At 38.6% G+C, this 22,367-nt stretch overlaps 1 protein-coding gene across 6 annotated transcripts in view; it reads left to right on the plus strand.

Moving 5' to 3' along the window:
• Nucleotides 1–22,367, plus strand: part of BRCA1 (breast cancer 1, early onset) — a 71,937-nt gene that overhangs the window by 40,044 nt on the left and 9,526 nt on the right. For all 6 annotated transcript variants that reach the window (XM_010842466.1, XM_010842471.1, XM_010842469.1 and 3 more), the window contains 7 exons: nt 558–729; nt 5,957–6,083; nt 7,856–8,040; nt 10,637–10,947; nt 13,666–13,753; nt 16,377–16,454; nt 16,949–16,989. In XM_010842466.1, coding sequence (XP_010840768.1) covers nt 558–729; nt 5,957–6,083; nt 7,856–8,040; nt 10,637–10,947; nt 13,666–13,753; nt 16,377–16,454; nt 16,949–16,989 — 1,002 coding nt within the window. The remainder of the gene's footprint in view (nt 1–557; nt 730–5,956; nt 6,084–7,855; nt 8,041–10,636; nt 10,948–13,665; nt 13,754–16,376; nt 16,455–16,948; nt 16,990–22,367) is intronic.

Raw genomic sequence — 22,367 nt, forward strand, 5'->3', positions numbered from 1 at the left:
ATGGGTTCCCATTTCCTTCTCCAATCATGCTAACTGTAAATACCAAAAAAGTACCTTAATTATTCCTTCACTCCCTAGCATTAAAAGAAAATAACTAACTTCAAAAGACCATCACCATTGGGAATTTCCTGACGATTCAATGGTTAAGACTCTAAGCTTCCACTGCAGGGGGCATGGGTTCGATTCCTGGTTAAGGAACTAAGATCTTGCATGCCCTGCAGCATGGCCAAATAATTAAAATTTTTTTTAAAGACATCACAGTTGGGATTTCCCTGGCAGTCCAGTGGTTAAGACTCTGTACTTCCACTGCTAGGGGATACTTGAGAGGGTTTGAGGAATTTTTCTTCCTCCTCTAACATTGTTTTGAAATAATTTCATGGGCATTAATTGTGTGAATATGGTCGAGTTAAAAGGTGTTCAGCCAGAACTCATAATTCCATACAAGGTGATTTCAGTTCCCATGCTAAAATTAATTGGTTTGACATATTCTTGCTTTCTGGCAAGTTTCTATTATAAAAGCATGTGACTTTTTTGGTTTCATTTTCTCGTGTCTGCAGCAGAGGGATACCATGCAAGATAACCTACTAAAGCTCCAGCAGGAAATGGCCGAGCTGGAAGCTGTGTTAGAGCGGCACGGGAGCCAGCCTTCCCACAGCTCTGCTTCCCTCACAGCTGATTCTCGTGGCCCAGAGCACCTGCTAAATCTAGAGCAAGACACATCAGAAAGAGGTTTGTAATACTGGCCAATCTCTGTTACCTTAAGCAAAATTCTTCCCTCTCTAAGCCTTTATCTCTTTCTGAAAGGTATGAACCCAGAACCAGTATTTTATGATCTTTGCTCAGCATGTATTTGCTGAGTCACGTGGTAGGAAGTCTTACAGCCTTACTTCTAGTTCCTGCTTTCAACTAATTTGCCATTCAGAGGGACCAAGAGTGTTAGTAAGTGTTGCTTTCTGACTACCCACAGTAAGAAAATGCCATGGGGGTGCCCACAGGGACCTGAATGTCATGGGGCAGGCTGGAAATAGGTGACCCCATAATTTTAGAAAGCTTACTAAAAACCACTCAGACTGACTTCTTATAACACTGGTGTCAGATCACAAAACTCTATTTAATGTACTTTTTGGTTTGTAGAGAGAGATGTCTATACATACTTCATGAGCTTTCCAGTTGGCTCAAGGGTAAAGAATCCACCTGCCAGTGCAGGAGACAAAGAGATGCAGGTTTGATCCCTGGGTCAGGAAGATCCCCTGGAGGAGGAGATGGCAATCCACTCCAGTATGCTTGCCTGGGAAGTCCCCTAGGCAGAGGAGCCTTGCGGGCTTCAATCCATGGGGTTGCAAGAGTTGGACACGATTTACATACTTTAGGAACTGCACCTTGATCCACAGAAAGCCCAATTATTCATGACTGTTATCACCAAGACAAGAGGAGGCATTTGGAGTAACCGGGCAGGTAGAGTTGTTCTGAGCTGGAAGAAGTGAGCACTGACCTGAGGAATAACCTCACATAAATGAAAGTGAGATGAAAATCTGAATTTTAATTGGAAAAAGCCTGTGAAAGACAACATATCAGTCACTGTTCTAAATAGAAGCAAATATGTAGACACACAGATAAAATGCCAGACACAGGCCTGGGTCCTAGGGGAGAGCTGGTGCTTAGGAACTGGCAGGTATGGTGCTCCCACAGTGCTCTTTACAGCTATCTCAGTGATAGCCGTCTAGCTAACTTAGTGTTAAAGTCCCTTCTTCATTGCTCCTTTCATCAGTGCTACAGGGGCCAAAGGGCCTTCATTTGAGTCTTTCTAGGAACTCTACTCTTAATTATTCAGTAGAATGGCCTTGATTGTAGAGTGTGCCTTGCAGTGTTTTTATGTTCAGAAACAGTAGCTCATGGATGAGAAGCTAGGAACTCTGTTGCTATGGCAGTGGTTCAAAATGTATTTCCTTAAATACGTTCTTTGTAACTTTATCTTCATTTAGTTCACCTCCCAGATAACGAAGCCCGAAATCTCTAACCCATCACAATTCTCTTTGATGATTTCACCATCTTCAGTCTAAAAACAGATGACTTTCAGTTTTAATGCACCAGATACAAAATGTTATTGTCTGGTTTTGAATATGTCTGTAAATTTGTTATCTCATCTTTGTGGGGAGGGTGTTTATTTTTTCCTGAAGATCTGTACACAAAAATTTTTTTTTTCCAAATTTGCTATAGTTTTATATATTCTGTTTTACTATGAATCTGACAAACTGAAAATTTCTTCCGAATCTCTATATAAAATATTTTTCTTTAGAGAAAGCTTTTATTCTATCCTTTGTAATAAACGTATTCATTGGTCTGCTTTCTTATGAAATTATAACGTCCTCAGAAGGTAGTGGGTAAATATTGAGAGGAGGGGAGGAGAGGATTATGAGAAGTTCCCCATTAAAAAAAAAGTTCCAACTCCGCAGGGAGTGTCTGCCATGACCACTTTTATTTGCATAATTTGAATATGTTGTTCAAAATGATGAAATGCTACTTCTCAGGATCACCCATAAACACAATATTTTTTAATCATGATTTTTAAGTCTCTGATTTTTCCAGCCCCATTTTACCCTGTTAGACTGTTACTTTTTTTCATAGCCCTTATTAACTTTTAACAATATCTAATTTGTCTTGCATATTGTTTAGAGTTCCTTATTACCTCCCACTAGAATATAAGATCCATGTGGGCAGAGAACCCTTACACCTGTTCCTGGAACACAGTAGGTACTCAATAAATATATTTTTTTTAATATATTTATTTATTTAGCTGTGTTGGGTCTTAGTTTCAGCAACAAAGTTGTGGCACACAGGCTTTCTAGTTATGGCTCTTGGGCTTACTTCATGGCAGCGTGTAGGACCTTAGTTCTCAGACCAGGGATCAAACCTACGTCCCCACTCGTTGTAAGGTGGATTCTCAGTCACTGGACCACTAGGGAAGTCCCCTCAATGAATATTTTAATTCACTTGATTAAAACTCTGAAGCCCAGGGACTTCTCTGGTGGTCCAGTGGCTAAGACTACACTCCTAACACAGGGGACCTGGGTTCAATCCTTGGTCAGGGAACTAGATCCCACATGCCACAACTAAAGATCCTGCTTGCCACAACTAAGACCCAGCTCAGCCAAGTAATAAATATTAAAACAAACAGAAAACAAAACTCTGAAGCCCACTCTAGAGTTACTGAAAGAAAATTTCTGGATATGGATTTTGGAGTTTTGTGGATTTAGTTATGAAACATTTTGAGCATCAACTTAATAGCTTAAGTTTTGTTTCTTTTTCCCTCTTAAATTGGTGTGATTCTAACTGAAATTCAAGGAAACTGTTTTTTTGGCCACCGTGCCGTGGCATGTGGGATCTTACTTCCCCTACCAGCGATCAAACCCACGTCCCCTGCATTGGAAGCATTGGAAGTCCTCATGCAGCTTCTTTTCCTGGGAAAAGGAGTTCTGTTTACCTTCAGCTGTATTAAAATAACTTGTTTTTTAAATAAATGTTTTATTTTTGAATAACTTTAGATTTCCTGAAAGGAGCAATGATAGTACGGAGAGTTCCTGCAGGAACTCTACCCCTTACCTAGTTTCAGGTTCTCCGGATGTTGTCATCTTGCATTACCATGGTACAATTGTCAAGACTAAGAAGTCAACATTAGTACATTACTAGTAGTGAAACTCGACTTAATCAGGTTTCACAAGTTTTTATTTAAGATTCAGTATTCTTAAAGATGATGAAAGCCCCCTTTCTAAGGTGTTTATATCAAATGTCCTGTCCTCAGCCTAGATATGCCCTACTGTTTATCTGAGGGTCATCCCCAAGTCTACATAATATTTTTGTGCAAATGTGTATTCTTAACCATTACAAATTATGTGTACTTCCCTCTGCAGGTAAAGCTATTTCATACCATGCATTTTGCTTTTTTTTTTTTGCTTTTTGTTTTCCTCCTGGCTTACCTGTCATTCGTAAAGCAAACATTAGCATTTGTAACATCATAGTCTATTATAGCTGAGATAATTTTCAGGTACATCTGAGCTTTGTTGTCCTACAGTACATTCATTCGTGGACACTTAGGGCTTATCACAAGTCAGTATCTCTTTCCTCCCTCTTCATTGTCTTTCCTTTGATTCTTCCCAATACTTTGCATCAGTGCTTATTAGTACCTAATAGGCAGTCAGTAAAATTTATTAAATGTTTGGTCTGACCCATACTCCCTACCCATGAAGAATATAACTAATGTTAAGATCCACAGATGAAGGAATGATTTTGGGGAGATTACAGTACTATTCCAATACTTGGGCACTGGATCCCTGCTTTTATGGAAAAAGGATTAAGGAAACAGAAGTGCAGAAACATTTTTCCCTGTTTTTTTTTAGGTAATACTGAGTTATTGCATCCTAATTCAGGGTAGCTTATTTTCTTTGTAGTTTGGGCTTTATTGTAGTGAAAAGAGGAACTCGTATGTTAACTGTCCAGGTGATTGAATGACTTTTTATTTATTTATTTTTTCCACTTTCCAAGGACCCAGCTATACTTTTTTTTTTTTTAAACTTTATATAATTGTATTAATTTTGCCAAATGTCAAAATGAATCCGCCTGAATGACTTTTTAATATCTGTGTTTGTGTCTAAGGCCTTTCCCTTCCCACTCTTTCACTTTAAAAACAACCAAAAAAAAAACACAAAGAACCTTTTCCAGTGGTTAATTCTGTTGGATTTGTTTCCTTAGAGACTGCACATTACCTTCTATCAGTGATCACCCTATATTTAGGTGGAAAATGATGCCTATATTAACAACACTTTACTTTCCAGTTGAAAGAAAAACCCGCTGGTTTATGGTTAGACCCTCCTTCGTTTCAGCACCTTACCCCCAGGGTAGGGTTCTTGTGTTCCTAGAAAGGCACAGGTCCAGAAAAGATGATTATAAAGGAAGCTATAAATAATGTATTTGAGGATTAACTCAGGAAATCAATTATTGTTTCCCCCCAGGCTACTCAGTGTCTTAAAAAATAGTTTAATTAATACAGCTCTTTGTTTACATTTTTCTGTCTAGATTTATGGAGTTTGGCTTTCCTATAAAAGCTCAAAATAAATTACAGTTGTCAGTGACTTTGTAATGGATAGAAGACATTTGTAATGTTTAAGTATTTGTTTTTGCTTTTTAAATATTTCTGCCTTTAAGCCACTTTCTAGAAAGAAGTGGCACAATAATACATTTGGAGGAATTAATAAATAAAAAGGATGTACTAACATGCCAGAACTTCGCCTTGGGTCTCTTCTGTGTTTTTTCCTTTCTTGTACCAGTTCATCATTAGTTCCATATATTACTTCTAGGTTCCTTATCAGTGGGCACCTTGAGTTTTTCATTTGTATTGGTTTTTCAGTTTATTATTTTCTTAATAATTGAAAATGTGAAGCAAAATGTCACCTCTTTTCTTTCTCATCTAACCCCTCCCTCATGTTTCCACACACATGTAGAAGCTTAAACCCCATCCTATACAATCTTTGATGTGGAGGCAAATAGGGATGGAAGAGGGGTGTGCTTTGTGCTTTCTAGTACTTTCTCTTCCCTATTATATGAGAGGATTTGAGTGTAGTTTGCAGCAGGGATAAAAATTCATTTCCTATTCTTGTTTTCTCATCATTCAGGGTCAAAAAATATAAATATATGATTTTTTCAACCTTGTCTCAGCTGGGTATCTTTATTTACCCAGTTTTAAAGTGTTCTTTTTTATTGTCATTATTATTTTTTAGTCATTTAGTTCCATTTGGTGCAGTATTGCTTGTGTTTATAGAATTCTGTCTGGTATACCTGTTTAAAAACCAATTTGATTGTCACAGATTGCTGCTTTTGAAAAAAATCAATAATCTCACCTAAATGATCGCCATCAAGACAAAGCAGTAAAGTTGATTTCTTTGTTTTTTCATTCCATTTAAAGCAATATTAACTTCAGAGAAAAGTAGAGACTATTCTAGAAGCCAGAATCCTGAAAGCCTCTCTGCTGACAAGTTTCCAGTATCTCTGGATAGTTCTACCAATAAAAATAAAGAACCAGGAATGGAAAGGTAAGAAGTAATAAATATCAAGTCTGGGAAGCTGAATAGCACCTGTACTGACATTAAACTCTTACTGTTAATTTTTTTTTGCCATACTTTCTCTAGGTTTTTGTACATAGACATTTCTAACCTCTCATTGCCCTAGGACACTTCTTTTGTTTAATTTCATGTTGGCTTTTTGGACCTATACCAGGCATGAGCTACAACATGAGGCATGCACCGTAGATCTACCCCTTCTCGATGTTGGAATAAAATAGAGAACTAGCGAGGGGTGGGAGGGAAGGAGGTTCAAGCGCAGGGATATATGATTCACTTCGTTGTGCACCAGAAACTAGCAACAATGTAAAGCAATTATACTCCAATTTAAAAAATGTTTAAAAAAAAAAAAAAAAATATATATATATATAGAACTAAAACCTCAGTAAGCCTGGAGGCTGAAGGTAGATTTCTCTAAGGCCATACTTGCCCTCATTGAAGTTTTTGCCTTCCTAGAGAAAGTTTAGCTACTGATTTACCCCAGTAAATATTCAGAATATTTTTTAAGAGATGTTATTCACATCACTATTGATATAAGACTATGAAACACTACCTAGTTTTAAAAGTACCTTCATTTGATCTTAATAACAGTGAAAATAAAAGGACAAGTTCTGGACTATTATTCCAAATTGATAGTCCAGTAGAGTCTCAGAACTGATAGAATCACACATCTCACCACTCCAAGAAAGAAAGGGAATTCATAATGTATAGAGCTTCTACCAAATATACGTCTATTTCCACTTATCTAACTGGGAATAGTGATATATTGTCAATAATGTAATCACACCATCTTTTCCAAACCTCTTGAACTGAACTGAGGATATATTTTTGAGGCTGGGATGCTGGCCTGGTGGCTGTGATAGAGAGTGAAAAGATTGGATGTCCATAGGCACTGAACCCATGTTTAGAGGTAATGACCTCATTGCCATGCTTTATCCAGCTGAGCTAATCACCCATTTAATATTTAGATGAAATATTCCTCTTCCTCCTTCCCCATCCCAGTGTACCCTCCTGAGACTTCTTTTAAAGAACCTACACATTGATTGAACTTCATCCCTCTACTAGACTCTTGAGCAACAGTTCAGGTCTTGTTCATCTTTAATCTGTAGAGCCTAGCTTTAATGCCTGACTCATAGTAAATACCCAATAATTGTTTGAATTAATTATCTGATCTCTGAGGCCCTTTAAATCTGTAGGTAAATATCTTATTCAGCAAAGTTCTAAACACCTGGAAGAGTATAGTAATTACAATGTACATGTGCTCTTCTAATGATACTTTATAGCTGATTTTTGTTTTTAGAGTGATTTTGGACATTGAAAAGGCAGGAAGTAGGGATGGTTCTATGAATATTGCTAAAATTGGGTAGAAAGAACGAGTGTAACAATGTCAAAATTAATCAATTTTCTATTTTCATGAGAGCTGATTCTCATACATTCATTTGAAATAGTGTATAGAATATGAGTGTCAGTGGATAATTTGCTGAGATTTGCTGACCTGCTTTTAAACAGCTAGGAGATATGCTGCCTCAGACCAGAACCTAAGGGGAGATGTTACATGTCAGCCCTGACATGTTGGCAGACATCATGAATCCAGTCTCCTAGCCATCTCTTGTGTTCTCTTTCGCTAGTCATTCCCAATCTCCGTGACAGTGAGCTGTTTCACTTATGCCTTGGCTGTTCAGAAAGTGTGATTAGTCCTTTCACAAGCTGCAGCAGTGGTTTTCTGCTTTCTTCCTTTTTTCCAGGTCTTCCCCTTCTAAATTCCAGTTGTCGGATAATAGGTGGTATATGCACAGCTCAAGGAGTCTTCAGGACAGAAACTGCCCATCTCAAAAGGACCCCATTAATGTTGCTGACATGGAAGAGCAACAGCTGGCTAAGCGTGAGGCCCAAGATTTAATGGGGTCTTTTTTGCCAAGACAAGATCAAGGTAATATTTCATCTGCTCTGGTAGAGAAAACACTTTTATTTTACTCTGAGTCTTACCTAAAGACATTCTGGGTGAATCAACTTTCTAATGTAGTAGTCTATCATGAATGCATCTGTTATATGTAAACCCGTTAGAAAAATAGCTTGACTGTTAATCCAAGTGGAAAATTATTGCCACTGTTAATCTGTCTATATTGGTTTAACTCTAACAGTTTTGAGGATGAGAGAGTTCTTGGTACTGTCTAAATATTTTACTTCAACTGTTAAATAAGAGTTCTAGGGCCCTAGGGTAAAGTTTTAGGCCTGTCCTTTATGGAAAAATGAGTCAGATCTCTAAAGTAAGCTCTTGTTTTATGAATTAATGAATATAAATTGCTATATATCTTATGCCTTATAAATCACTATAACTGAAAGGTGTGTTTTATGGCTTGTAAATCAAGGTTTTAATCGGTAAAGAAAGTTTTAAATTAATCCTCAAAAACACATTGTCATAAAAGGTGCTCTTAGGCACCTAAATGTATTTGGCCATATTCACTGGGGTCTTTTTAGTAATCTCATACATTCTATTTAGCTGTGCTTACTTGCTGATGTAGTGACATTTTCTGAAATGTTTTGGGGATGGTGTATTTTTTTAATTTGGTAATGATAGCTGATAATTTATTGAGTGAAAAATTTAATGATACCATCGTAAGTAGCTGTCTCATTTTCAACCCTTTTTCCTTCCTTACAAAAGTATTAATATGTTCAGTACCAGATGGTTGGAGAATATAAGTAATAAAAAAGCCATTTCAAACTACCTATGTTCTTGTCATCAATAATGAAATATGCTATATATCTTTAGTCAATTTACATAAACTTTAATTTTTTAATAAAAATTCATGATCAGTATTTCTTTGCCATCTTTAATATATCAGAAGCATGTGTTTTTTTTTTAATTTAAAAACATTTTGATTGTTTTTAGTCAACTATTTGTATTTTTTTTAAGTTTCACTGATATAGGCAGTGCCAAAATCTTCACAAACAGTCCAAAGATTAAAGTATACATTTGCTTATAACTGAAACACTTTTCTGTATACCTGAAACTAATACAATGTTGTAAGTCAACTATATCCCAATATAAGATAAAAACTTTTTTGAAGTATACATTTGAATCAAAACCATCCCCTAAGAACTAAAATAGATAAATGACAGAAATTATAGAATGCAGGCTTTATAATATTGCATCTAAGGGATTCTTAAGATACAAACATATTTCATGTTAAGACTGAAATAAGGTAGCATCTTAAAAATCAATGGTATCTTAGACTTCCCTGGTGGTTTGGTAAAGAATTTGTCTGCCAGTGCAGGAGACATGGGTTCAGTCCCTGGTCTGGGAAGATCCTACATGCCTCAGGGGAACTAAGCCTTTTTACCAGTTATTGGGCCTGTCCTCTAGAGCCCAGGAACCACAACAGTAGCCCCCATTCACAGCAAACAGAGAAAAGCCCAAGCGGCAATGAAGACCCAGCACAACCATAAATAAATAAATAAACATAATTCCTTTAAAAAAAATGGTATCTTTAAAATTTTTTAAGTTTATCTTTAATTGTGGTAAAAATACATAAAATTTACCTCAACCATTTTTAAGAGCTCAGCAATATTAAGTATACTCCCATTATTATGCAGTAGATCTCTAAAATTTTTCATCTTGTAAAACAAATTCTGTACCCATTAAATAGCAACTCCCTTTTCTCCCTCCCCCCATTCTCTGGGAGTCAGCATTTTACTTTCTAAGAGTTTAGCTATTCTAGATAGCTCATACAAATGGAATCATGCAGTATCTATCCTTTTGTGACTGACTTTCATTTAGTATACTGTCTTCAGCATTCATCCATGTTTGTAGCATGTGACAGGATTTTCTTTAAAAACCACTGTGTGAGGGACTTCTCTGGCAGTCCAGTGGTTAAGACTCCATGCTTCCAATGCAAGGTGTTCGAGTTCTATCCCTGGTCAGGGAACTGGGATCCCACATGGCAAGCAGCATGGCCAAGACGAACTAAAAAAAAATTAACACAACTAACAAACAAAAAAACTGTGTGTATGTATCACATTTTCTTTAGTCATTTATCCATTGAGACATTTGGGTTGCTTCCACCTCTTGGCTATTGTGAATAATTCTACAATGAAGGTGCGTGTGTACATTTCTCCATTTTATTGTAATTCAATGGAATATGTGATGAGTAAGGACTCCATTGTGATGGATGTGGCATGATTTTTTAAATCTCATTATTGGACATTTAGTTTGTTTCTAAAACTTTACTGTTATAAACATTGTTGCAGTGAACCTTCCCATGACTACACTTGTGCAGACCTCTTTAATGTCTTTAGGATACATTTCTAAAACTAGAATTGTTGACTGCAAGTATAAACACACAAAGCTTTTGCACGTCGTGCCAGATTTCCTTTAGAAAAGTTGTCACTTGGCACATCTACCAGGTGTTATTAATGTACCCATTTTTCTCTTAACTAACTTAATCTTTTTAATTCTTAGCAGACTAGATGTTATAATTCAAGATACATGGCCATATAGATTAAACTTCTTTCTTCATTCCTTCCAGAGGGAACCCCTTACCTGAAATCTGGAATCAGCCTCTTCTCTCATGAACCCGAGTCTGATCCCTCTGAAGACAGAGCCGCAGAGCCAGCTCATGTTCACAGCATGCCACCCTCAGCCTCTGCACTGAAATTATCCCAATTTCGAGTAGAAGAATCTACCAAGAATCCAACTGCTGCTCACATTACTAATACTACACGTTGTAACCTAAGGGAAGAAAGTATGAGCAAAGAAAAGCCAGAAGTGATATCTTCAACAGAAAGAAGCAAGAAAAGACTTTCTATGGTGGCATCAGGCTTGACCCCAAAAGAACTTGTGAGTGTCTCCAGATGTGTTTCCCTAATGACCAAGCCATCATTAACATTCTGCAGATGGTTTTAAATGGGTATTAACTGTAAATAACCTATAGGAAGAAATCTAGCCAACAAGCTCATTTCTATGTAATTTAATTTCCATTACTAATTTCTAAAAATTCATACCTAGATAAAACTATAGCATGAGTTACTTTTGTATATATTTACTAAAGGAAATAGTTATTAAATATTAGCAGAAAGGTTAGAGTGTTGAGTATGATACAGAGCTTTTTTAATTTTAATTTTCTTTCTATTGAAAAAAACAAGTAAGTATAAGGCATCTTTTTCCTACCTTGAGTGAACTTACCAGCATGATTAAATTTCAGCTGATTCTAAGCACATCATCAGATAGTAGCATTTTTCGATTGCTTATTTATTTTTATCCTGGCTTATTACATTGTTTTGATGTTGTTATGTTGAGATTCTATTATGATAGAATACACACAACATGAAATTTACCTTCTTAACCATTTTTAAGTGTATAGTTCTGTTAGTGTTAAGTTTATCGCATTGTTGTGCAACCAATCTCCAGAAGTTTGTTCATCTTGCAAAACTAAAACTCTATACCTATTAAACAATAACACCTCAATCCCCCTGGCATCACCATTCTACTTTCTGTCTCTATGAATTTGACTATTCTTTGTTGTTGTTGTTGAGTTCTTAGTCATGTCCGACTGCAACTCCATGGATTGCAGCTCACCAGGCTACGCTAGGACACTTCACTATCACCCGGAGTTTGCTCAAACTCGTGTCCATTGAATCAGAGATACCATCCAACCATTTCATCCTCTGCTGTCCTCTTCTCTTCCTGCCCTCAATCTTTTCCAGCATCAGAGTCTTTTCTAATGAGTCAGTTCTTCACATCAGGTGGCCAGAGTATTGGAGCTTCAGCTATTTTCACTATTGAAAAGATTCAATAGTGGATGTCATTTATTGCATGCAGAGAAATGATTCACTCATTCTTAAATGAGGCCTCCCAGGAGGCATTCATGGTAAAGAACCCACCTGTCAATATAGGAGGCATCAGAGATTCAGGTTCAATCCCTGGATCAGGAAGATCCCCTGGAGGAGGGCATGGCAACCCACTCTAGTATTCTTGCCTGGAGAATCACATGGACAGAGGAACCTGGCGAGCTGTAGTCCATAGGGTCACAAAGAGTCGGACACAACTGAGGCAACTTAGCATGCACACACTCATTCTTAAATATCTGTCTTGATATATCCTTCCTGGGATAGAAGCCATTTCTCATCCTAGCTTGTTGATAGGTTAGCAGCTCCACCTGATCTCTGTGGCCAGATGTGTCTCAGTACCAAAATGGCAAAAAGTAAGCTATGACTGCCCTAGTAGAGACAGTGAATCTCATCAATAATGCAAGAAGTCTCACCTCATAACCATGTGCCCAGAATAGCTGTTTGCTCTAAAAATTCATACGTATGTCTGATAATGTTGCTTTTAGTCTTTTGCCAACACATTTAAAATTCTCATTTATTCGTTGAAAATTAGCATTTCTTATTCCTTTGTTTTGTGAGATCAGCTTTTCACAGGAGGCTAAAATGATGTAATCTTTCTTGCCCTGGGCAATCCTGAACTGCATATTAGATTCTAAGTGGCTTGGGTACTGTTGTCTTTAAACAAGCAAAGAGGAAAACTTTTCAGCTCTATTCAGACTTGCTGAAGTGTAGTAAATTTATTATGAAAGCTTCTGACTGTATTACACATGATTAATTCTGAAGCCCATATTAAGATGATCTTTTCAGCAGTTGCTCTTCTAACTGAACACTGTTTCAAGGCTGGGATTTCAGCAATTAATCAGTTCAGAATTGCTAATGATCCTGGCAGAGGGCAGTGGGAAAAGGGGGAGGATATCATTAACTTCTCCAGCTTGTCTTTTTCAGTGCCCTGTGGCAGTATGGAGTGAGGCATCATGAAAGAAAGTTGCTGGGCCTCCATTGCAGTCTCGTGGCACCCATAAATACTGGCGTGGGTGGTGATGGCTAGTCAATGATGACCCTTAGTAAACAAAATTATTTACCAAGCAGTAGCTGCTAATTATGTCAGCTGTGTCCATAATGGATCTGGTTAATTTCTTTTACTGCCTATTGATTTTTTTATTTGGTTGCTAGATAATAGCTCAAAGGCTCTAGATTTCTTTTGAGGAGAATGTGTGTTTCTTCCAATCCTTCTCCTTAAGAGGAATTGATAGATTTGTACTAACCTTTAGAAGCATCTTGAGTTGACTGTTTTGAAACTGTCACCAGGATGAATCTAGTTCTTTATAAGCCACTTATCTGAGCATGACTTTCTGTATAGGCTAGTTACCCCTCAGTTTATAAAGTATAGACTCATAAATCTAAATTATAGTATAAAAGGGTGTCACTCCACAAAGAAACTGTCTTAGGGAATCAAATGATATCTTCATATCTGTTATTAAAGGGAAAATTAATATTATTTTGAATCTTTGGTTATAATTCTATGTCTGCTAGCACAGACTACATCAGAATTTCTTCCTCTGATTTGTACATAATTTTTATTAAATTACTACTTGTTTTCAGACTTCATTTAGAATAAAAAGGGTGTACTTTTTATGAGAAAAAATGGAAATTCAAAACTGGGATAACTAATTCTCAAGCTGTGTACTAGAGGTAATTTATTATAATGTAATATTTGGTTTGGTTTCAGATGCTTGTGCAGAAATTTGCCAGAAAACATCACGTTACTTTAACTAATCTAATTACTGAAGAGACTACTCATGTCATTATGAAAACAGGTATACCAAGAGCCCTTACAGAATATGCTATATCTGTTGTGTAAAGCTACATGAAGAAATGGGAGTATTTGTTAAGCATAGCATGAATGATCCTCTTCCAATAGTCAGTAAGTTGTTACCTGATGAAAGAAAAATAATAAGTTTTGCTACTTCCTGAACCTCTTTTGAACTGTGGTGTTGGAGAATACTCTTCAGAAGTCCCTTGGACCGCAAGGAAATCCAACCAGTCCATTCTGAAGGAGATCAGCCCTGGGATTTCTTTGGAAGGAATGATGCTAAAGCTGAAACTCCAGTACTTTGGCCACCTCATGCGAAGAGTTGACTCATTGGAAAAGACTCTGATGCTGGGAGGGATTGGGGGCAGGAGGAGAAGGGGACGACAGAGGATGAGATGGCTGGATAGCATCACTGACTCGATGGACGTGAGTCTGAGTGATCTCCGGGAGTTGGTGATGGACAGGGAGGCCTGGCGTACTGCGATTGATGGGGTCGCAAAGAGTCGGACACGACTGAGCGACTGAACTGAACTGAACTGAACCTCTTTTATTTTGGGTTAATATTGGAGAGTGATAAGCCAGAACGATGAATCACTTCTAGTCTACCCTGCCTGGACTACACTGTGTGAGGGCTTTTTGGGTAGGACAGAGCCCAAGTCCTAGAGAAACACATGGGGCAAAGAGGGGAATGAGTAGAAGTGAAATCTACTTATTCAAAATCTAGGTGGTTGGAAACCCTGGCTCCATGTCCACTCCATGTCCTCACTCCACTCCAACTCTAGTTTCAGTGTGGTTGAGAGTTTTTCAGGAAACAAGTCCAGTTATTGCTCTGAGATAGCCTAGCATATGAAAAAGAAAAAAGAAAGGAAAAATTCATTTGTCCAACACCTTCCCCTTTTAAAATCTTAAGTTCCACTTGTGTGATGACAAGGGAGACCTCAGAGGCTTTTAGTTGACTGTAAGGTAAATCTGAGTAAACATTTCAGGGCCACTAACAAAGCTCGTTTGAAATTGGGCCTTACTGATACAACCCTAACACCAGAGCAAGTGAGGTGATGATCCTGACACCCCCCGCACACACACAACCCCACCCCCTCTAAAGCGAGCTCTGGAAGATACATGCTCTGTTTTGAGCACCATGCTTTCTTTTCACACTGGTCCCTGACAACAGTTTATCCAGAGGTAGATGAAGGGAATGGGGAAAGGGAATTCAGAGCAATGTCATTTGAAGAAGAAATGAAGAAATAAGAAGACCTAAGGAAACAAGACAAGTGTCTTCAAATATCTGAAGAATCGTTGTCTGGAGAAGGAGTTAGGCTCACTCATGGGCTCTAGAAAGCAAAGATGGGTTCCTGTGGCAAACAGAAGATGCAGGTTGAAGCACACCTCTTAAAAACTGCCTAACAAAACGGATTCTCTAGTCCTCTCGGGTTTTCTGTTCATACAACTGTAGGTTCTTGAGCGTGGGGTCAAGACTCCTTGGCAGGGACACATTGCCTTAAAACTTCTGTAAGAGCTTTGGTTTCTACTGTATTACGATTGTACCACGGGGACAGAGGATAATGCTCACAGAAACCAGACAACAAGGTACCATGAACTAAGTACTGTTTTAGAGATGAATATCTTTAAACTTGACTATATCTTAAGCTATAGGTTTGGATCAAGGCTGCTGATAGGTGAAAAGAAAACTTTAAAATGCAAATTACATTGAAAGCGGTTCAAGTCTTTAAACCTAAAGGCAATAATACATTTGTTGCTTTTAAACTAGAAATGACCTAAAATTTCTGGGTTTAAAACATATTATTAAATCAACCTTCACAGCAGTTAAACAAAAAGCTTTAAAAATTGTGTGTGGGCAGGGGTGAGGGGGTGGGGGTGAGGGGCAGAGATTTTTTTTTTAATTTGTGAAGAATTCAGTTAGGAAGAACAGCAGTTGCTACTCCCGGCAGATGGCCTGCTGTGTTCAGGATTTAGTTAAATACATTTCTCCTGTTTAAAACTAAGTGTTCTTTCCTGAGTTACCTTAGTCCTTCACAGGGGCCTTTAAAACACAAAAAAATAAACAGAAGCGATTCTTCAGCTGCTTTCTAAAATACTTAAGTTGAAAAGAGGAAAACTATGAAAATACTTTTTTTTTTGGTCACTTGCAGGGGAATTAGGAATTAGGGTTAGGATTCCCCAAGTAGAAGTTCTAGAGGTGAAAATTCATTGCTTACATTGACATTTCAAATTTAGGATTTCAATAATACTTTTTTCTTCTCCTTTCACATGTACCATCTAGTAAAACAGATCCTCCCCGTCCACACATATCAATACTACCAACATGGGTAATTCGTTGAGCACAATGACAGACACCTTTAACTGGCCTTGGCATCTAGAAAATAGGGCTGACATTTCCCGTGGTCTTGCCTTCCTATCAGCCTTTTCCAAACTTCCAAAGATCCACACTGGCTGGTTAGAATTACAAGTGCTTTCAGCCTCTGAGTCTATCACCAGAGGTGTTGGAATCATCCATCTAGACTGATCTCAAGTAGTGTAAGGAGCCTGGGGTGCTTCAGCTTCTTAATGGCAGCCTTTCCTAATTGTGTTTTAAACTTCTAATCCTTTGGATGTTTTCCATTTTGCAGATCCTGAGTTTGTGTGTGAACGGACACTGAAATATTTCCTGGGAATTGCAGGAGGAAAATGGGTAGTTAGCTATTTTTGTAAGTACCGTATAATTTCTCCCCTCCTCCCTTTAACACCTCCAAATTGCATTTTGACACCTAACATTTTAACACCTAAGGTTTTTGCTGATGTTGAATCTGAATTAAGGAAAGGTCTTTAATGGTAACACTGAACTAAGTTTTATCTTTAGTGCATATGTCTTTGTTCAGATACGCTGGTGGTGTGGGGGGAAATGTTTTTCTTTTGATAACTAATAGGACCTAATCTGCTCCTGGCAATGTTAAGCATAAAATCTAGGGATTTATTTAATTGTAGGCAGAAATCCACATGTAGCAAGCACTTTTATAATGTTAAATTAAGCATCAGTGGTCTCTCTAGAAGGAAGTCTATTAAGGAGCTGTGGTTTTACAAAGAGAGGATCACTGTTCAGTGTTATTTCTCCCACAGTCTTATGTGAATCACTTCACCATCCACCTCCATGAAGGGAGATCTTCTGCTCTTGTGTAACCTGTCTTTTCTATGATCTCTTCAGGGGTCACCCAGTCTATTAAAGAAAGAAAGATGCTGGATGAGGTAGGTACTCTGTTTTACAAACTAATAAAAGAGACTTTATACCATTGAGTCATACAGTCACCAAAAATTTATCTGCTTCCTGCCTTGCACTACTTTCTAAAGATTTTCTTTGACAATATGGATCATCAAGAGTTATGCAGGGATTTCTCTGGTGATCTAGTGGTTAAGAATTTGCTTTCCAATGCAGGCAATGCAGATTCAATCCCTGGTTGGGGAACTAAGATCCCATATTCCACTGGGCAACTAAGCCTGCACACTGCAACTACAGAAAGCCCACGCACTGCAGTGAAGACCCAGTGCAGCCCCCAAAAAAGAAAAAAAAAAGAGTTATGCAGAGCAAACTAGACAATTCTGTGTTCTCACTTGTTTGTTTCAATAGAAACAATCCTTTCCTCAGAGAAAAGAAAAGGAATTTATAAAGTAGCAAACAAAGATTCATAAGCAGGAGAAACAGGCCCACCTAAATCTTACACACATACTTGTAGAAATGAGTTTTGTAGAAAACTCATTCACAGTTGAAGAACAATCCTTCATATTAACATGCAAATGTGTCTGTTTAGAAATCTGATTCCTTCAAAGAGATTTTACTCTTTGATACAGAGAACAGTGAAAGGTAAATAAGATAGAGCGTAGGAGGAGGAATAATTTTAGCACAACCATCTTAGAGCTGCTGGTGACAACAGATCAGGCAAAATAAAATTACCAAAAAAGTTTTAAACTATTATGCACTATTCAATATATTCATAATTAATTGACATTTCTGTTGGTTTTAACTTTTCAATGACATTATTGGGAGCCTACTATCTGCTGGGCACCAGGAATACAGCAGAAAGCAAGACTGATAGGCCTCTGCTCTGGTGGGATGAATGTTCATTGGGGGGTGGGAGATACATAATAAATAAGATAAATAAAAATAAGTAGATAAATAAATAAAGATGTGTTTAAATATCAATAAACACTATGAAGAAATATACAGAACAACAGACTGGCAGTTGACTGGGGACAGAGGTTAACTATTAATATTTAGGTAAAGAGACCCAGGAAGCTTTCTGAAAAGCTTGAGCTGAGACCTAAGAAACAAGAAAGAATTGGCCTTGAAAAATGTAGGGAACAAATGTTATAGGCAGAGGATAGCATACATAAAGGTCTTAAGAAAGGAATGAGCTTGATTTGCTAAAGAAAACAGGCCAGGGAGGAACTTCTCTGGTGGTCCAGTGGCTAAGACTCTGCTCTACCAATGCAAGGGGCCCAGGTTCAGTCCTCGGTCAGGGAACTGGATCTCACATGCTGCAACTAAGAGTTCACATGCTGCAGCTGAAGATTGTAGGTCCTGTGTGCTGCAACTAGGACCCAGTGCAGCCAAATAAATATTTTAAAAAAGAAAGAAAAATGGGCCGGTAAAGCTGGGGAGTTGGTGAATCTTATGTAGGCAGCTGAGTTTAGACAAGAGGTTGGAGAAGGTCATAGACAAGGGCCAGATTTGGTGTGAGTCATGGTAAAGAGTTTGAATGTTATCTGTACAGTAATGAGGCCTGGAAATGGTAAGAGAGTTTAGTTTGCGATGGTTGGAAATAAGACTTACTAATACGTTAAATTGGAGGATAGGGTAAAGAAAGGAATTGAGAAGGTAATGCTAAATTTTTGTCCTGAACAATGAAGTGGATGTTCAATTCAGTCGCTCAGTCATGTCCAACTTTTTGCCACCCCATGGACTGCAGCAGGCCAGGCCTCCCTGTCCATCACCAACTCCTGGAGCTTGCTCAGACTCATGTGCATTGAGTCGGTGATGCCATCCAGCCATCTCATCCTCTGTCATCCCCTTCTCCTCCTGCCTTCAAGCTTTCCCGGCATCAGGGTCTTTTCCAGTGAGTCAGTTCTTCGCATCAGGTGGCCAAAGTATTGGAGTTTCAGTTTCAGCTTCAGCATCAGTCCATCCAATGAATATTCAGGACTGATTTCATTTAGGATGGACTGTTTGGATCTCCTTGTAGTCCAGGGGACTCTCAAGAGTTTTCTCCAACACTACAATTCAAAAGCATCAGTTCTTCCGTGCTCAGCTTTCTTTATGGTCCAACTCTCACATCCATACATGACTACTGGAAAAACCATAGCTTTGACTAGATGAACCTTTATCGGCAAAGTAATGTCTCTGCTTTTTAATATGCTGTCTAGATTGGTCATAGCTTTTCTTCCAGGGGCAAGCATCTTTTAATTTCATGGCTGCAGTCACCATCTGCAGTGGTTTTGGAGCCTAAGAAAATAAAATTTGTCACTGTTTCCTTATCTATTTGCCATGAAGTGATGGACCAGATACCATGATCTTTGTTTTTTGAATGTTGAGTTTTAAGCCAGCTTTTTCACTCTCCTCTTTCATTTTCATCAAGAGCCTCTTTAGTTCTTCTTCACTTTCTGCCATAAGGGTGGTGTCATCTGCATATCTGAGGTTATTGATATTTCTCCCGGCAATCTTGATTCCAGCTTGTGCTTCATCCAGCCCAGCATTTCTCATGACATACTCTGCATGTAAGTTAAATAAGCAGGGTGACAGTATACAGCCTATAAGTTAAATAAGCAGGGTGACAGTATACAGCCTTGATGTACTTCTTTCCCAATTTGGAACCAGGTCTTTGTTCCGTACCTAGTTCTAACTCTTGCTTCTTGACTTGCATACAGATTTCTCAGGAGGCAGGTTAGGCGGTCTGGTATTCCCATCTCTTTAAGAATTTTCCACAGTTTGTTGTGATCCACACAGTCAAAGGCTTTGGCATAGTCAGTAAAGCAGAAGTAGATGTTTTTCTGGAACTCTCTTGCTTTTTGCTATGATCCAATGAATGTGAGCTTCTTTTTTTGAATGTTGGTAATTTGAACTCTGTTTCCTCTGCCTTTTCTAAATCGAGTTTGAACGTCTGGGAAGTTCTCAGTTCATGTACTGTTGAAGCCTCGCTTGGAGAATTTTGAGCATTTCTTTGCTAGCGTGTGAGATGAGTGCAATTGTGCGGTAATGTGAACATTTGGCATTGCCTTTCTTTGGGATTGGAATGAAAACTGACCTTTTCCAGTCCTGTGGCCACTGCTGAGTTTTTCAAATTTGTTGGCATATTGAGTGAGCGCTTTCATGGCATCATCTTTTAGGATTTGAAATAGCTCAACTGGAATTCCATCACCTCCACTAGCTTTGTTCATAGTGATGCTTCCTAAGGCCCACTTGACCTCACATTCCAGGATGTCTGGCTCTAGGTGAGTGATCACACCATCGTGATTATCTTGGTCGTGAAGATCTTTTTTGTACAGTTCTTCTGTGTATTCTTGCCACCTCTTCTTAATATCTTCTGCTTCTGTTAGGTCCATATTGTTTCTCTCCTTTATTGAGCCCATCTTTGCATGAAATGTTCCCTTGGTATCTCTAATTTTCTTGAAGAGATCTCTAGTCTTTCCCATTCTATTGTTTTCCTCTATTTTGCATTGATCACTGAAGAAGGCTTTCTTACCTCTCCTTGCTATTCTTTGGAATTCTGCATTTAGATGGGTATATCTTTCCTTTTCTCCTCTGCCTTTAGCTTCTCTTCTTTTCTCAGCTGTTTGTAAGGCCTCCTCAGGCAACCGTTTTGCCTTTTTGCATTCCATTTTCTTGGGAATGGTCTTGATCACGCCTCTTATACAATTGTCAGGATGGTAAAACATCTGCCTACAGTGCGGGAGACCCAGGTTCAATCCCTGGGTCGGGCAGATCTCCTGGAGAAGGAAATGGCAACCCACTTCAGTATTCTTGCCTGGAGAATCCCATGGATGGAGGACCCTGGCAGGCTACAGTCCATGGGGTCGCAAAGAGTCGGACAGGACTGAGTGACTTCACTCACTCACTCACTCTGATTGTCAGGAACAATGAAGTGAATGTTAGTGATGTTAATTAGATAAGGAAGACATGAGGGAGGAGCATGTTGGGAGGGGGAGGAGTAAGAGGCAGGATTAGAATCAAGAGCTCTGTTTTATTTATTTATTTTAAAAATTATTTATTTATTCATTTTTGGCTGCTCTGGGTCTTCATTGCTGCAGGCAGCCTTTCTCTAGTTGCAGGAGAGCAGGGGCTACTCTCTAGTTTTGGTGCACAGGCTTCTCACTGCAGTAAGCGTCTCTTGTTGTGGCTTGCAGGCTCTAAGGTGCAGGCTCAGTACTTGCGGCTCACAGGCTTAGTTGCCCAGAAGCATGTAGGATCTTCCTGAACTGGTATCCCCAGCATTGCAAGGCAGATTCTTAACCACTGGACCACCAGGAAAGCCCCATGAGCTCTGTTTCAGATGCATGGATTTGGGAAATTATGTTGTGTGACACCCAGTTAGAGGGGTTAGTAGGCACAGCGGTACCACAAGGACTGTTAATTTTAGGTGAAGTCGCTCGGTTGTGTCCGACTCTTTGCGACCCCGTGGACTGTAGCCTACCAGGCTTCTCTGTCCTTGGGATTCTCCAGGCAAGAATACTGGAGTGGGTTACCATTTCCTTCTCCAGGGGATCTTCCCGACCCAGGGATGGAACCCAGGTCTCCCACATTGGAGGCAGACGCTTTAACCTCTGAGCCACCAGGGTTCAAATAGATAACATATTTATCACTAGACTCTTCTCACTCACATGACCAGGAAATATTCAGAGTTCTTTTTTTTTTTTGACCATACCATGCAGCATTTGAGATTTTAGTTCCCCAGCTGGGATGGAACCCGTGCCCCCTGCACTGGAAGCACAGAGTCTTAACCACTGGACCACAGGAAAGTCCCAGAGTTATTTCACCTAATAACAGCCTGTGATTATACTCATGACTTTATTTTTCTTTGTAATACTCTTAGCAACAAATGTGGTCCCTGACAATCTGAGTTTCAGTAAGAATTATTTCTAAGCATTCTTTTCCCCAAATTCTCCCCAAAGCTCTAACCTCTCCAATTTGATTAGTCTTTATTTCCTCATCCTTGACCAGTCAAAATATGATTATGAAAAGCTTCTTTCTTCAGTATATTAAATGTATACTTTATCATTTTGGTTTCATTAACTATAAATCTCTCAATGGGAAACCTGATAAGCCCTTACTTCTTTAGATGGTAATACAAATTGATTTAAAAGATCAGGAATTCTCCAGTTACCTTTAAATAGCCCAGCATTAGCAGTTTAATCTAAATGCTAAGTGAATGTTTTGAGAGGAGATAGATGTTGAAAATTAAAATACGTCGAGTCCCAGTGAGGTGAAAAGCCAATTGTTAGTTTCTGTCCAGAAAGATTTGCTTCAATGAATTGATTTCAGCAGCTGAGATGCTGGTCATTTCATTCATTCTACCAATAAGGATGAATTTGGGGAAGGGGGTCAAAACTGCCTGGCAATACATTCCTTAAATATT

This window comes from Bison bison, unplaced genomic scaffold (assembly GCF_000754665.1).
Source record: "Bison bison bison isolate TAMUID 2011002044 unplaced genomic scaffold, Bison_UMD1.0 scf7180017864180, whole genome shotgun sequence".
Classification (NCBI taxonomy): domain Eukaryota; kingdom Metazoa; phylum Chordata; class Mammalia; order Artiodactyla; family Bovidae; genus Bison; species Bison bison.